Raw genomic sequence first — 14,934 nt, forward strand, 5'->3', positions numbered from 1 at the left:
TTCAAAAATATTGTGTACAGGACTTCTGTATTTCAGTTGATATGTCGTCGTTATTTTTATGGACTGTGTGCAGAAAAGGTCCCAACATAACAGTGTAGGGATAAAAATCGGCTCATGGTGTCGCTATTGGCTGACAGAAACTTAACAAGTACGAGTCCACCCACTGACACCGTATGACTATCAGTTGGATTTTTCCAGGGGTTGAATCCGCAAACAGCCTTATGAGCACTCAGGCATCATTTGCAGTATTGAGTCTTTGAGTTTTTTGTGGGATAAATGTGTTAAATCGCTCTAGAGAGGAAGTTTCAAATACTGAAGGCGCCTTTTGTGTCAGGATGACAGACAAAGGATTTTCACCGCTTCGTCCGATCTTCTTCTTCAGCTCCTTCTTTGTAACGCTGCACCTCGTTAATGGAGACTTGAGTTATTCTGTTCCGGAAGAGATGAAACGCGGGTCTGTTATTGGAAATGTAGCCAAAGATCTCGGTCTTGATCTGAGGACCTTTGTTGCTCGACAGGCCCGTTTGGATTTTGAGGGAACTCGGAAAAGGTACTGTGACATCAATCTGAATACCGGAGATTTGATCACATCGGAGAGAATGGACAGAGAAAGCCTTTGTGGCAAGAAACCTTCGTGTGTTGTTAAAGTAGATCTGGTATTACAGAATCCTCTGGAGCTTCATCGTGTTAGCATTCATGTTGAAGATGTTAACGACAACTCGCCTAAATTCAAAAAGAGTTTGATTGAGATGGAAATAAGAGAGTCGGCTGAGAAGGGAAATCGCTTTTCTATCGAGGAGGCCCATGACGCAGATATAGGTCAAAATGCTGTTCAAAGGTACAACCTCCAAAAGAATGAGAATTTCATCTTATCAGTGGACAACAATAGGGTTGAACTCGTGCTAGATAACAAACTTGATCGAGAGAAACAGAAGGATATAGACTTGCTCCTCACAGCTTTAGATGGAGGCTCTCCTCAGAGATCAGGTACTGTAGTCATACACGTCACTGTACTGGATGCTAATGATAACGCCCCCGTATTCAGTCAGGCCATCTATAAAGCCAGTCTACCTGAAAACTCTCCTCCAGATACCATTGTGATGGAAGTAAGTGCTACAGACGCGGATGAAGGAGTTAATGGAGATGTGACGTATGACTTTGGTCACATGCCTGATGACGAGGTAAATGTGTTTTCAATTGATCCTAAAGCTGGAGAAATTAAATTAACTGGTTGGATTGACTTTGAGGAGAGTAGTTCTTTTGAAATACGGGTGGAAGCTAAAGATGGTTTAGGACTAACATCTTACGCCAAAGTCATAATAGATGTTACTGATGTGAATGACAATGCTCCAGTAATTTATCTAAAATCACTGATTAACCCCATACTTGAGAACGTGTCACCTGGTACAGAGGTTGGCATCATTAACGTGCAGGATAGAGACTCCGAGAGTAACGGACAGGTGCGCTGCTCCATTCAGCAAAATGTCCCTTTCAAGTTGGTTCCTTCTATTAAAAACTATTATTCTGTGGTGAGCACAGGACAGCTGGACCGTGAACTAGTGTCTGATTACAACATTACAATCACTGCCACAGACGAGGGCTCTCCACCTCTGTCCTCCTCTAAAACTGTTCAGTTGTCTGTAGCAGACATCAACGACAACCCACCTGTGTTTGAGGAACAGTCGTACAGCGCATATGTGAGTGAAAATATCAAACCTGGCTCCACTTTATGTTCCGTTAGTGCTCGAGACCCCGACTGGAGACAGAACGGTACAGTGATTTATTCTCTGTTATCCGGTGAGGTGAACGGTGCCCCGGTGTCCTCCTATGTGTCAGTGAACGGAGACACGGGGGTGATCCACGCTGTGAGGTCGTTTGATTATGAACAGTTCCGGAGCTTTAAGGTGCACGTGATGGCCAGAGACAACGGTTCTCCTCCGCTCCGCAGCAACGTGACCGTGAGTGTGTTCATTTCAGATGTGAATGACAACTCTCCTCAGATACTGTACCCCTCCCCGGAGGGCAACTCCTTCATGACCGAGCTGGTCCCCAAAGCTGCACACGGAGGCTCTCTGGTGTCCAAAGTGATAGCGGTGGACGCGGACTCCGGACAGAACGCCTGGCTGTCCTATTATATAGTGAAATCCACTGATCCGGGTCTTTTCACTATTGGTGTCCACAGTGGAGAGATCAGGACCCAGCGGGACATTTCTGAGTCTGACAGCATGAAACAGAACCTTATTGTGTCAGTGAAAGATAACGGACAGCCGTCTCTGTCTGCCACCTGTTCCATGTATTTACTGATCTCTGATAACTTGGCTGAGGTGCCAGAACTGAAGGACATTTCTTATGACGAGAAGAACTCCAAACTGACCTCTTATCTGATCATCGCGCTGGTGTGTGTTTCCACCTTTTTTCTGACCTTCATCATCATCATCCTGGGTGTGAGGTTTTGTCGCAGGAGAAAGCCCAGACTGTTGTTTGACGGAGCAGTCGCCATCCCCAGCGCTTATCTGCCTCCTAATTACGCAGATGTTGACGGCACAGGGACTTTACGCAGCGCTTACAACTATGACGCCTACCTAACGACAGGGTCTCGAACCAGTGACTTTAAGTTTGTGTCATCTTACAATGACAACACACTGCCTGCTGACCAGACTCTGAGGAAAAGCCCGACAGACTTTGCTGATGTTTTTGGAGACTGTGATGATTCTCCTGAGGTAGGAACATTTGACAGTTACAGTTTTCTGTTTTTCACTCTTTATTCACATTTTTGTTACTCAACCAGGTAAACTATGAAACACATTAGTCATGACTTTTGATTGACTACTTTGTTCTTTGGTTTACATGAGGCAGAGTTTACAGTTTAATCGACTTCAATTTTTTTCCAGATTTTCCCAAATCTGTGTATTTACAATCATTAGTTACTGTCCAGTAGTTACACATTTCAATCATACTTTGAACCATTGCAGGCAGAGTAGTGTTAGGTCATATCTATGCAGTAATTTTGATTAATGTGCTGCCATATTTTTTAAGATATCATCATGGCCTATTGGGTTTTTTGACTTGATCTTTTTTTTAAATATATTTTTGTTCCGTAGCTGCTCGGATGTGAGGCCTTTCGTCCAATGCATTATGACAATCCATACCGTTCTCATCATTGTTTGCTCGTAAAGAAAGTATTATCTGTATTTTCTTACTTCTGAGTGAAGTGTGCTATCATTGGACGCTCTTGTCATTATGTTGTATTTAAACACTTGTTAAAGGACACCCTGATCATATTACAAGCTTTTCTTGTAAAGATGTTTCTGTCGTTCTTTACTTACACCACCAGCTTTCAGTTGTGTATTAACAATTGCATTTTAGAATGAGTGACTGCACTCCACTTATTGAGTTGTTCGCTTTCTTTAAGATATGACCAACTTTTTCTAGTGATGTGCTTAAACGTTGAAGTAGCAAACATGAAATTAGAATCAGTTCTTATTGGTTTTCTTTAGAAATAAAATTTCGACCAACTCTGCATATACGCAAGAAACAACATGTATATACAGGAACTGTAATGCATTGTGAACGACTGTTATCAGATTTGATCACGTCTTACATTATCGTAATTGAAAACAAAATTAAGGCCAATTTGTTAATGTGGACATTACGATACGTATTTGTGTCTCCTTCAAATAATGCCCAAGTTTAGTGAGTCCACTGTTTGTTGTTGACAAGCGAATAATTAACAGTAAACATATAGGCTCTGTTCTACACTGAATTCATTAAAAAAAATAAATTCAAATGCTTTTGTCAAAATGCTAGAATACGTTTGGCAATTTAAATTCTGAAAAGATTGTGACATTTTCCTTAATCACATATTTTTAATGTCCTTGATTTGTCATTACGTTCTTGTGCATGTCTTGAGCAAGGGAATTCTCTGGGTTTATGATTAAGTTCAAACGCTGTCCATGGTGCTGAATTGTGTTTTCTCTTTAAACGCACATTTCACCAATTCCTAAACTTCCCAGTTAAGTATTTTCCCTTTACGTGAAAACATTACGTGTAGATTATCAGTCTTGATGTTGGAAGCTATAGGGTCATATGTGAGAGCCAGTTGTAGCTAGTTTTGCAATGTTCCAAATACACTCACGGCGTCGCTGCTCACTCGCGGATGTGAGGAAGATTGTTTCTCCACCCACAGCAAAGGGAGTTATCGTAGGCTTTTCTCCAGAGCTGTCATTGTCAAAACGTCGCGTACATTCATTTCAGCATTGGGTTTTATTTACATCCAAGAGACGTAGGCTACAACTTAATGATCGGTTACTCTTTCGGTTGGAAATATGGACCTAAATGGACACTCTTCGTTGATGTTTCTATACGGTCTTTTTGTCTTCGTCCGCACCAGCAATGCAGACCTCAGCTATTCTGTGCCGGAGGAGATGAGGCCAGGATCCATTGTTGGAAATATTGCCAGGGACCTCGGCCTGGAAACAGCGACTATGCTTACTCGTAAACCCCGTATTAATACCGAGGAAAGCGATCAGCATTACTGCGATATTGATCTAAAAACTGGGAATTTTCTCATTAAGGAAAGGATTGACAGAGAGGAACTGTGTGGGGAGAAGGTTTCGTGCATGCTTAAATTTGAATTGGTACTAGAAAATCCCTTAGAGGTTCATCGCATTGCACTTCTCATTCAGGATGTAAACGACAATCCACCTGCTTTTCCAAGGGAAGTTATTAAGCTGGAGATAAGTGAATCTGCCGACAAAGGAGCTAGATATCGACTTAATGAAGCACACGACGCGGACGTCGGAAAAAATACTGTTCAACAATATAGTTTGCAAAACAATGAACACTTTGTATTATCTGTTCGAGACGACACCGATGGTTCCAAAAATGTCGAGTTGGTTTTGGACAGAGAGCTGGACCGTGAAAAAGAAAATGATTTAAATCTTCTTCTGATTGCTGTTGATGGTGGCAATCCACAAAGGTCAGGCACAGTTAATATACATGTGAGTGTTTTGGACGCTAATGATAATGCCCCTGTGTTTGACCAGGCGGTTTACAAAGCGACTCTACCTGAAAATTCTGCCCTTGATACTGTAGTCGTCACAATAAGTGCCACAGATGCAGACGAAGGCGTCAACGGGGATGTGACGTATGATTTTAGCCGAATCTCAGAAAGGGCTAAAAAGATTTTCTCACTGAACAGTAAAACTGGTGAGATAAAAGTCAAAGGGGCGCTTGATTTCGAGAGTAGTTCGAAATATGAAATGCGAATCGATGCCAAAGATGGTTATGGGCTTTCTTCTGATTCTAAAGTAATGATTGATATCACTGATGTGAATGACAATGCTCCAGTTATATACCTGAAATCACTGACTAATCCCATACCTGAAAACGTGTCACCTGGTACAGAGGTGGGCATCATTAACGTGCAGGATAGAGACTCTGAGACTAACGGACAGGTGCGCTGCTACATTCAGCAAAATGTCCCTTTTAAGTTGGTTCCTTCTATTAAAAACTATTATTCTGTGGTGAGCACAGGACAGCTGGACCGTGAATTAGTGTCTGATTACAACATTACAATCACTGCCACAGACGAGGGCTCTCCACCTCTGTCCTCCTCTAAAAGTGTTCAGTTATCTGTAGCAGACATCAACGACAACCCACCTGTGTTTGAGGAACAGTCGTACAGCGCATATGTGAGTGAAAATAACAAACCTGGCTCCACTTTATGTTCCGTTAGTGCTCGAGACCCCGACTGGAGACAGAACGGTACAGTGATTTATTCTCTGTTATCCGGTGAGGTGAACGGTGCCCCGGTGTCCTCCTATGTGTCAGTGAACGGAGACACGGGGGTGATCCACGCTGTGAGGTCGTTTGATTATGAACAGTTCAGGAGCTTTAAGGTGCACGTGATGGCCAGAGACAACGGTTCTCCTCCGCTCAGCAGCAACGTGACCGTGAGTGTGTTCATATCAGATGTGAATGACAACTCTCCTCAGATACTGTACCCCTCCCCGGAGGGCAACTCCTTCATGACCGAGCTGGTCCCCAAAGCTGCACACGGAGGCTCTCTGGTGTCCAAAGTGATCGCGGTGGACGCGGACTCCGGACAGAACGCCTGGCTGTCCTATTATATAGTGAAATCCACTGATCCGGGTCTTTTCACTATTGGTGTCCACAGTGGAGAGATCAGGACCCAGCGGGACATTTCTGAGTCTGACAGCATGAAACAGAACCTTATTGTGTCAGTGAAAGATAACGGACAGCCCTCTCTGTCTGCCACCTGTTCCATGTATTTACTGATCTCTGATAACTTGGCTGAGGTGCCGGAACTGAAGGACATTTCTTATGACGAGAAGAACTCCAAACTGACCTCTTATCTGATCATCGCGCTGGTGTGTGTGTCCACCTTTTTTCTGACCTTCATCATCATCATCCTGGGTGTGAGGTTTTGTCGCAGGAGAAAGCCCAGACTGTTGTTTGACGCAGCAGTCGCCATCCCCAGCGCTTATCTGCCTCCTAATTACGCAGATGTTGACGGCACAGGGACTTTACGCAGCGCTTACAACTATGACGCCTACCTGACGACAGGATCTCGAACCAGTGACTTTAAGTTTGTGTCCTCTTACAATGACAACACACTGCCTGCTGACCAGACTCTGAGGAAAAGTCCAACAGACTTTGCTGATGTTTTTGGAGACTGTGATGATTCTCCTGAGGTAGGAACATGTTCCAAGCTTGCCTTTTTTAAGCATCATTTGTTACATTTGCTTTTGTTGTTCTTTACTGACGCTTGTACATTTTGAAATTGTATGTTTTAAGTTTAAAAAGGATTCTTGGAGCTGGATTTTTGTTGAGCGTAGATTCCAGCTTCATCTGATAGTATCTTTCTTGATCTGTTCCTACTTGAAATCTTAATGCCCAAACATCAAGCTTTTTGAATATATTTAGTTACCTAGTTTAATGAAACATTTTTTTGCTTGACTTCTGCTGGATTTGTAGTCTTCATAATCATTTCGCTTTTTTCTTACAGTTTTTCATCAGATATTTCTCAAAGAATATGCAGCAAATAATCACAGCCATCTTTGGCTGTCATTGTTTTCAAGATTTCCTTTGTAACGTCGAACAGTTGGAGTTACATTTACGTCCCATCACATCTTTCCCCTCCACAAGAGACGCAGACACAGATACATGTTTTAGCTCTCTATAATGTCTGTTAAATACATTTATACTGTCAACTATTTGGCAAGTTTGAAAAATGTTGTTCTATTTTGTTATTTATGAAACTGTTATTCCCTCATCTCTCGGTTCTTTTTTCGCGACAATTTAAAGTGTCACTGTCCTTGGTGCTGAACTCCGTATGACGTTCTGGTACATTTTTGATATATCTTACCTCTTTCTCTTTTGCTGCTGTTGTCCCATTGCCGTCATTGCTTGTTTAATATCTTCATAATGTAAGCAAGGGGAAAGCTTTCTAGATGCTTGTCGGTCCCCGGTGTTAAAGTCTTATGAGTTTCTGATGCTTTGACGAGAAAGTTTACCTGTTTTTCATGAAATCGTTACCGTTTCCCTTCTTTGATTTGGGTTTCATTACATTTTTCATGCAACTTGTCTTCTGAAAGAGTAGATTTTTAGTGGGTTTTTTCAAGCTGTGTCAGATGAGGTGTCTTATCTATATTGTGGTTTATAACTTTATTAATTTAAATGATACTCGCAATTTATTGCACTTGGACTGCATGGCATAGCAATATGATGAGACTGAATATTGAACCTTTGTAATGTGATCTGCGAGTGGAATGAGGTTGGTTATGATAGACCATGTAGGCTATGGAGATAAAATTGATTTGTGTCAACGGGACAAATGTGTTAATTTTTTATTCATAAGCCATGAAGTCAGTGAATTTCGTGATGAAGCATCACCGAATAGTAGTAAGTGCTGCATTTTCATCATGAAGTAAATCACTTCATTTTTATTGGAAATCCAAAATAGTCAATGTTTGTCTTTCCGAGACATAGTTGGAATAAATCTGTTTTTGTTTATATGGAGCATGAAATAGGTATTTTTCCGAAACATTAGATGAATTTTTTTTCCGTCTTGCTGTTATGCCTACATATATACTCATGGTGTCAGTGTGTACTAGCAAACGTGAAGCCTCGATCATTCTCCACCCTTCTGTCTCATCCATTGAAAAGCTTGACTCTGCTTTTGTACCGCAGTTGCAAAACCCGCTTTGTGTTGGATTCTTGTTTTTTATTGCTCAAAGGAAATATTTCTTCACAGAGTTTGATCTGCAGTCAATAATTATTTGTGGCTAATCTTTTTGGCAATAACAATGGGATACAGCAGCTTCACGCTGTTTTTCGGCCTTGCTGTTATTTTTCTGGCCTTCTTCGTTTATGGAGATGTGAGCTACTCTATCCCGGAGGAGATGAAACGTGGATCTGTAATTGGAAATATCGCGAAGGATCTGGGACTTGAATCTGGCAGACTGTCTGCTCGGAAGGCTCGCATTGACACCGAGGATAACAGTGTGAAGTACTGCGGGGTGAATCTCAACACAGGAGACTTGATCGTACAAGAAAGGATTGACAGAGAAGGGCTTTGTGCGAAACGAGCATCGTGTGTTGTGAAACAGGAACTCGTTCTGGAAAATCCTTTAGAGGTGCACCGTATTAATATCCGCGTTCAAGATATCAACGACAATTCACCTCAGTTTAAGGAAGAGTCGCTTACATTTGATATCCATGAAAGTGCAGTTAAGGGTGCGCGTTTTTTACTGGATGAGGCACACGATGGAGATATTGGAGAAAATTCTGTTCAAGGATATTCTTTACAGCAGAATGACCATTTCAAATTAAATGTCCAGACAAAGGGAAGTGGCCGAAAATATGGTGAATTAGTTTTAGACAAGGAATTAGACAGAGAGGACAAAAAAGAGCTCATGTTGTTGCTCACTGCATTTGATGGAGGCTCTCCTCGGAGATCAGGGACTGTAGTCATTCACGTCACTGTACTGGATGCTAATGATAATGTACCAGTGTTCAGTCAGGCCGTCTATAAAGCCAGTCTGCCTGAAAACTCTCCTTTAGATACTGTGGTTCTCACAGTGAGTGCTACTGATGCAGACGAAGGTTTAAATGGTGAAATAACTTATGGATTTGACGATGTTTCAGATGAAAACCAAGTTTTCTCCCTGAATTCTAAAACAGGAGAGATTAAGGTGGCTGGATCTATTGATTATGAAAAAGAATCGTCATATGAATTGCAGATTAGTGCTAAAGATGGGTTAGGATTGGCGTCATACGCAACTTTAGTCATTGATATTATTGACATGAATGATAACGCTCCAGTAATATATTTAAAATCACTGACTAACCCCATTCCTGAGAACGTGTCACCTGGTACAGAGGTGGGCATCATTAATGTGCAGGATAGAGACTCTCAGACTAACCGACAGGTGCGCTGCTCCATTCAGCAAAATGTCCCTTTTAAGTTGGTTCCTTCTATTAAAAACTATTATTCTGTGGTGAGCACAGGACAGCTGGACCGTGAACTAGTGTCTGATTACAACATTACAATCACTGCCACTGACGAGGGCTCTCCACCTCTGTCCTCCTATAAAACTGTTCAGTTATCTGTAGCAGACATCAACGACAACATACCTGTGTTTGAGGAACAGTCGTACAGCGCATATGTGAGTGAAAATAACAAACCTGGCTCCACTTTATGTTCCGTTAGTGCTCGAGACCCCGACTGGAGACAGAACGGTACAGTGATTTATTCTCTGCTATCCGGTGAGGTGAACGGTGCCCCGGTGTCCTCCTATGTGTCAGTGAACGGAGACACGGGGGTGATCCACGCTGTGAGGTCGTTTGATTATGAACAGTTCAGGAGCTTTAAGGTGCACGTGATGGCCAGAGACAACGGTTCTCCTCCGCTCAGCAGCAACGTGACCGTGAGTGTGTTCATATCAGATGTGAATGACAACTCTCCTCAGATACTGTACCCCTCCCCGGAGGGCAACTCCTTCATGACCGAGCTGGTCCCCAAAGCTGCACACGGAGGCTCTCTGGTGTCCAAAGTGATAGCAGTGGACGCGGACTCCGGACAGAACGCCTGGCTGTCCTATTATATAGTGAAATCCACTGATCCGGGTCTTTTCACTATAGGTGTCCACAGCGGAGAGATCAGGACCCAGCGGGACATTTCTGAGTCTGACAGCATGAAACAGAACCTTATTGTGTCAGTGAAAGATAACGGACAGCCCTCTCTGTCTGCCACCTGTTCCATGTATTTACTGATCTCTGATAACTTGGCTGAGGTGCCAGAACTGAAGGACATTTCTTATGACGAGAAGAACTCCAAACTGACCTCTTATCTGATCATCGCGCTGGTGTGTGTGTCCACCTTTTTTCTGACCTTCATCATCATCATCCTGGGTGTGAGGTTTTGTCACAGGAGAAAGCCCAGACTGTTGTTTGACGGAGCAGTCGCCATCCCCAGCGCTTATCTGCCTCCTAATTACGCAGATGTTGACGGCACAGGGACTTTACGCAGCGCTTACAACTATGACGCCTACCTGACGACAGGGTCTCGAACCAGTGACTTTAAGTTTGTGTCCTCTTACAATGACAACACACTGCCTGCTGACCAGACTCTGAGGAAAAGTCCTACAGACTTTGCTGATGTGTTTGGAGACTGTGATGATTCTCCTGAGGTAGGAATCTGTGATTGTCACAGTTTTTTTCTATTCACTTTGTTTTCATGTTTTTGTTAGTCAACCTGTTAGAAAATGATGTACATTGATCATCACGTTTAAAGAACTTCTTCATTGGTTTAATTAACGCAAAGTTTACATTTTAATTGACTTCAAACTTGCCTTTTTTTAAATCTGTTCCCCCATTTTAATCTGACGTTTCTTTTACAATGCTCTATTTATGGTAATTGCATTTTAAGCTCTTTGCTTCTCTTCCTTTGGGATGAATTCTTATGACATCTTTAATGTTCTTGTAACATATTTGCTGGTGATTTGACTCAGAGGACAAGTTTAATTGATTGACTTGATACTTTTAATGGACTTTCTTAATCCTTTTGTTGTTCAAATTAAAGGTGGTTACCTCACTTGTACATGATTTCCTATTCGTTAGTTGCTGAACTAGACATGTTAGGGATTGCCCTCTCTTTCTTTTTATACTCTCATGTAAATCTCTATATGTTAAATACACCAAGCCTTGTCATATGTGCCTGTTTAGGCATATCGCAATTCTATATTTCCTTAGAGAGTATACATACTGTATATGGGATGATCTTTTTTCAGGGTCATTTAGTGTCACAGATATGGAACCCTACATGTGACAATTGTGATTCTTTAGTTAACATTGTAATCCTTTTAATCAAAGTCACTGTTTTACTCACTCTTACCAGACTTTGCTCTGGAATGTTAATTGAGCCCTCATAATGATTTAATGAACAAGCAAAAGGTACACGATTGCACAGCATTCTTTGTTTCTGTGGTATTAAAACACTTACACTGTTTAGGTTAATGTTTGCTTTAACAGTGTTTTGCGTAAAGTCAGTCCTCTGCAGTTCCCATGCACAGGATCGAAAAAGACCTCAATATCTAGTAATTAGAATTTACTAATCATAGTGTTGTTCATAAGATCCATCTTATTTCTCAGCCCTTTTCAGGTCATATGATCTGTAATTGTGTCCGTTATATTCCAACATTTACATATTCGCCGTTTATTCCTTTCTTGATTTGTCACCACAAGGAATATTTTCCTATACTCTGAAGACACAACAAAGTCATTAATGAGTTACTTTTTTATTTTGTTCCTCATCTTACCTATGGCTCTTGATCAGTAAGGCTCTCTCCATGGTGCTGAAACCTCTTCCAGCCCTACACAGACTACTACTGCTGTCATTGCTGTTCAGGAAAACGTCTGTTTCCCGAGGTTGATACACATCCGCATTTACAACTAAAAAGTAAATCTAAGTTGTTTGTAAACGCTTGGACCTGAATGTAAACTCGGTTAGCTGTTCTTGACTCTCACCATCAAACTCCAATTTGTTTGTAATACCTGCAATTTGCTCAAAGGGTCGCTGTCTGCCAGCTTTACTTAGTGACGATACATCACGCTATCCTTCACGCTTACACATTTATAAGGGCCGTGAGATTGGTCGGTGTTTTCCTCAGCGCATTTCATTTTTCCTCTTACATTTGGACTTCAGTTGCTTTTCAAAAAGGATTCCGGTCGGTCATATCATTTATATATCTTGGCTTTTTGTTTATAAGGAACTGCTTTTTCAGGAAAATGGGAGACAAAGCATTTTCCGTGCCTGGCCTGGTTACCTCTTGGGGAGTGTTTTTTCTTGCACTGCAAACCGTATGTGGAGATGTGACATATTCTCTACCAGAGGAGATGAAACGCGGCTCAGTTGTTGGAAATCTAGCTAAAGATTTGGGACTTGAACTGGGCAAACTGACTGCTCGAAAAGCTCGCATAAATGCAGACGGAAACAGCAAACGGTATTGTGACATTAATCTGAGTACTGGAGAAATCATTGTTGCCGACAGGATAGACAGAGAAGGGCTTTGTGGCAAAAAGGCATCTTGCATTTTAAAACAAGAACTTGTCCTAGAGAATCCGTTAGAGCTGCACCGAGTCAATATTCATGTCCAAGATGTCAATGATAATTCACCACAGTTTAAAAAGAGTGCTAAAACCTATGAGATCAGTGAATCGGCAGGGAAGGGAAGTCGCTACCGTCTAGATGAGGCCCACGATGCAGACATAGGCACGAACGCTATTCAGGGCTACAGTATCGAGGCAAACGAAAACTTCAGATTAAATGTTATTGCAAAACTCGGAGGGGGTAAGTACAGTGAATTAGTGCTCGAGAAAGAGCTCGATAGAGAACAACAGCGGGAGCTAACAATAGTGCTCATTGCAACGGACGGAGGAACACCTCCGAGATCCGGCACTGCAGCCATTCACGTCACTGTACTGGATGCTAATGATAACGCCCCAGTGTTCAGTCAGGCCGTCTATAAAGCCAGTCTGCCTGAAAACTCCCCTTTAGATACTGTGGTGGTCACCGTCAGCGCTACTGACGCAGATGAGGGAGTAAATGGAGAAGTGACGTATGAATTCGATCACATATCAGATGAAAGTAGCGTTTTTTCTCTTGATCAGACCACCGGGGAAGTGAAAGTAAGTGGATCAATAGACTATGAGGTGTTGTCTGTATATGAAATGCAAATTACAGCCAAGGATGGTCTTGGTTTAGTATCATCCTCTACTTTAATGATTGATATTACAGATGTCAATGATAACGCCCCTCTTACGTCTATTACGTCCCTGACTAATTCCATACCAGAAGATTCCCCTCCTGGTACAGAGGTGGGCATCATCAACGTGCAGGATAGAGACTCTGAGACTAACGGACAGGTGCGCTGCTACATTCAGCAAAATGTCCCTTTTAAGTTGGTTCCTTCTATTAAGAACTATTATTCTGTGGTGAGCACAGGACAGCTGGACCGTGAATTAGTGTCTGATTACAACATTACAATCACTGCCACAGACGAGGGCTCTCCACCTCTGTCCTCCTCTAAAACTGTTCAGTTGTCTGTAGCAGACATCAACGACAACCCACCTGTGTTTGAGGAACAGTCGTACAGCGCATATGTGAGTGAAAATAACAAACCTGGCTCCACTTTATGTTCCGTTAGTGCTCGAGACCCCGACTGGAGACAGAACGGTACAGTGATTTATTCTCTGTTATCCGGTGAGGTGAACGGTGCCCCGGTGTCCTCCTATGTGTCAGTGAACGGAGACACGGGGGTGATCCACGCTGTGAGGTCGTTTGATTATGAACAGTTCAGGAGCTTTAAGGTGCACGTGATGGCCAGAGACAACGGTTCTCCTCCGCTCAGCAGCAACGTGACCGTGAGTGTGTTCATTTCAGATGTGAATGACAACTCTCCTCAGATACTGTACCCCTCCCCGGAGGGCAACTCCTTCATGACCGAGCTGGTCCCCAAAGCTGCACACGGAGGCTCTCTGGTGTCCAAAGTGATCGCGGTGGACGCGGACTCCGGACAGAACGCCTGGCTGTCCTATCATATAGTGAAATCCAGTGATCCGGGTCTTTTCACTATTGGTGTCCACAGTGGAGAGATCAGGACCCAGCGGGACATTTCTGAGACTGACAGCATGAAACAGAACCTTATTGTGTCAGTGAAAGATAACGGACAGTCCTCTCTGTCTGCCACCTGTTCCATGTATTTACTGATCTCTGATAACTTGGCTGAGGTGCCAGAACTGAAGGACATTTCTTATGACGAGAAGAACTCCAAACTGACCTCTTATCTGATCATCACGCTGGTGTGTGTGTCCACCTTTTTTCTGACCTTCATCATCATCATCCTGGGTGTGAGGTTTTGTCGCAGGAGAAAGCCCAGACTGTTGTTTGACGGAGCAGTCGCCATCCCCAGCGCTTATCTGCCTCCTAATTACGCAGATGTTGACGGCACAGGGACTTTACGCAGCGCTTACAACTATGACGCCTACCTGACGACAGGGTCTCGAACCAGTGACTTTAAGTTTGTGTCCTCTTACAATGACAACACACTGCCTGCTGACCAGACTCTGAGGAAAAGTCCTACAGACTTTGCTAATGTTTTTGGAGACTGTGATGACTCTCCTGAGGTAGGAACATGTTTCATATGACAACTTGCATTCGAGGTGTATTCAAGCGTTCATTGTTTAACATTTTTATTGATATGTTTTTGTGCCTGCACTTCATTTTGAATTAAACAACAACAATATACGTTGGATCTTGAAGAATCTAGATCTGGTATTTTTGTTGTTGATCCATTTTTACTTGACGACTTTTTGCCCAAACAGTAAAGCCTTTATAAAATAAACAATCTG

At 42.6% G+C, this 14,934-nt stretch overlaps 1 protein-coding gene across 1 annotated transcript; it reads left to right on the top strand.

Annotated features, from left to right (window-relative positions):
- Positions 1–317: 317 nt before the first annotated feature.
- LOC306829426 (uncharacterized protein) lies at positions 318–14,730 on the top strand (the record flags this gene model as incomplete). Its single annotated transcript, XM_079352468.1, has 10 exons — positions 318–2,788; positions 4,391–4,494; positions 5,095–5,208; positions 5,536–5,954; positions 5,997–6,211; positions 6,458–6,716; positions 9,798–9,953; positions 9,996–10,210; positions 10,457–10,715; positions 12,085–14,730. Exons 1-10 carry the CDS (start codon positions 336–338, stop codon positions 14,728–14,730), a joined length of 6,840 nt encoding a protein of 2,279 aa, XP_079208594.1. The 5' UTR covers positions 318–335.
- Positions 14,731–14,934: the final 204 nt, after the last annotated feature.

This window comes from Symphodus melops, assembly GCF_947650265.1.
Source record: "Symphodus melops genome assembly, chromosome: 9".
NCBI classification, from domain to species: domain Eukaryota; kingdom Metazoa; phylum Chordata; class Actinopteri; order Labriformes; family Labridae; genus Symphodus; species Symphodus melops.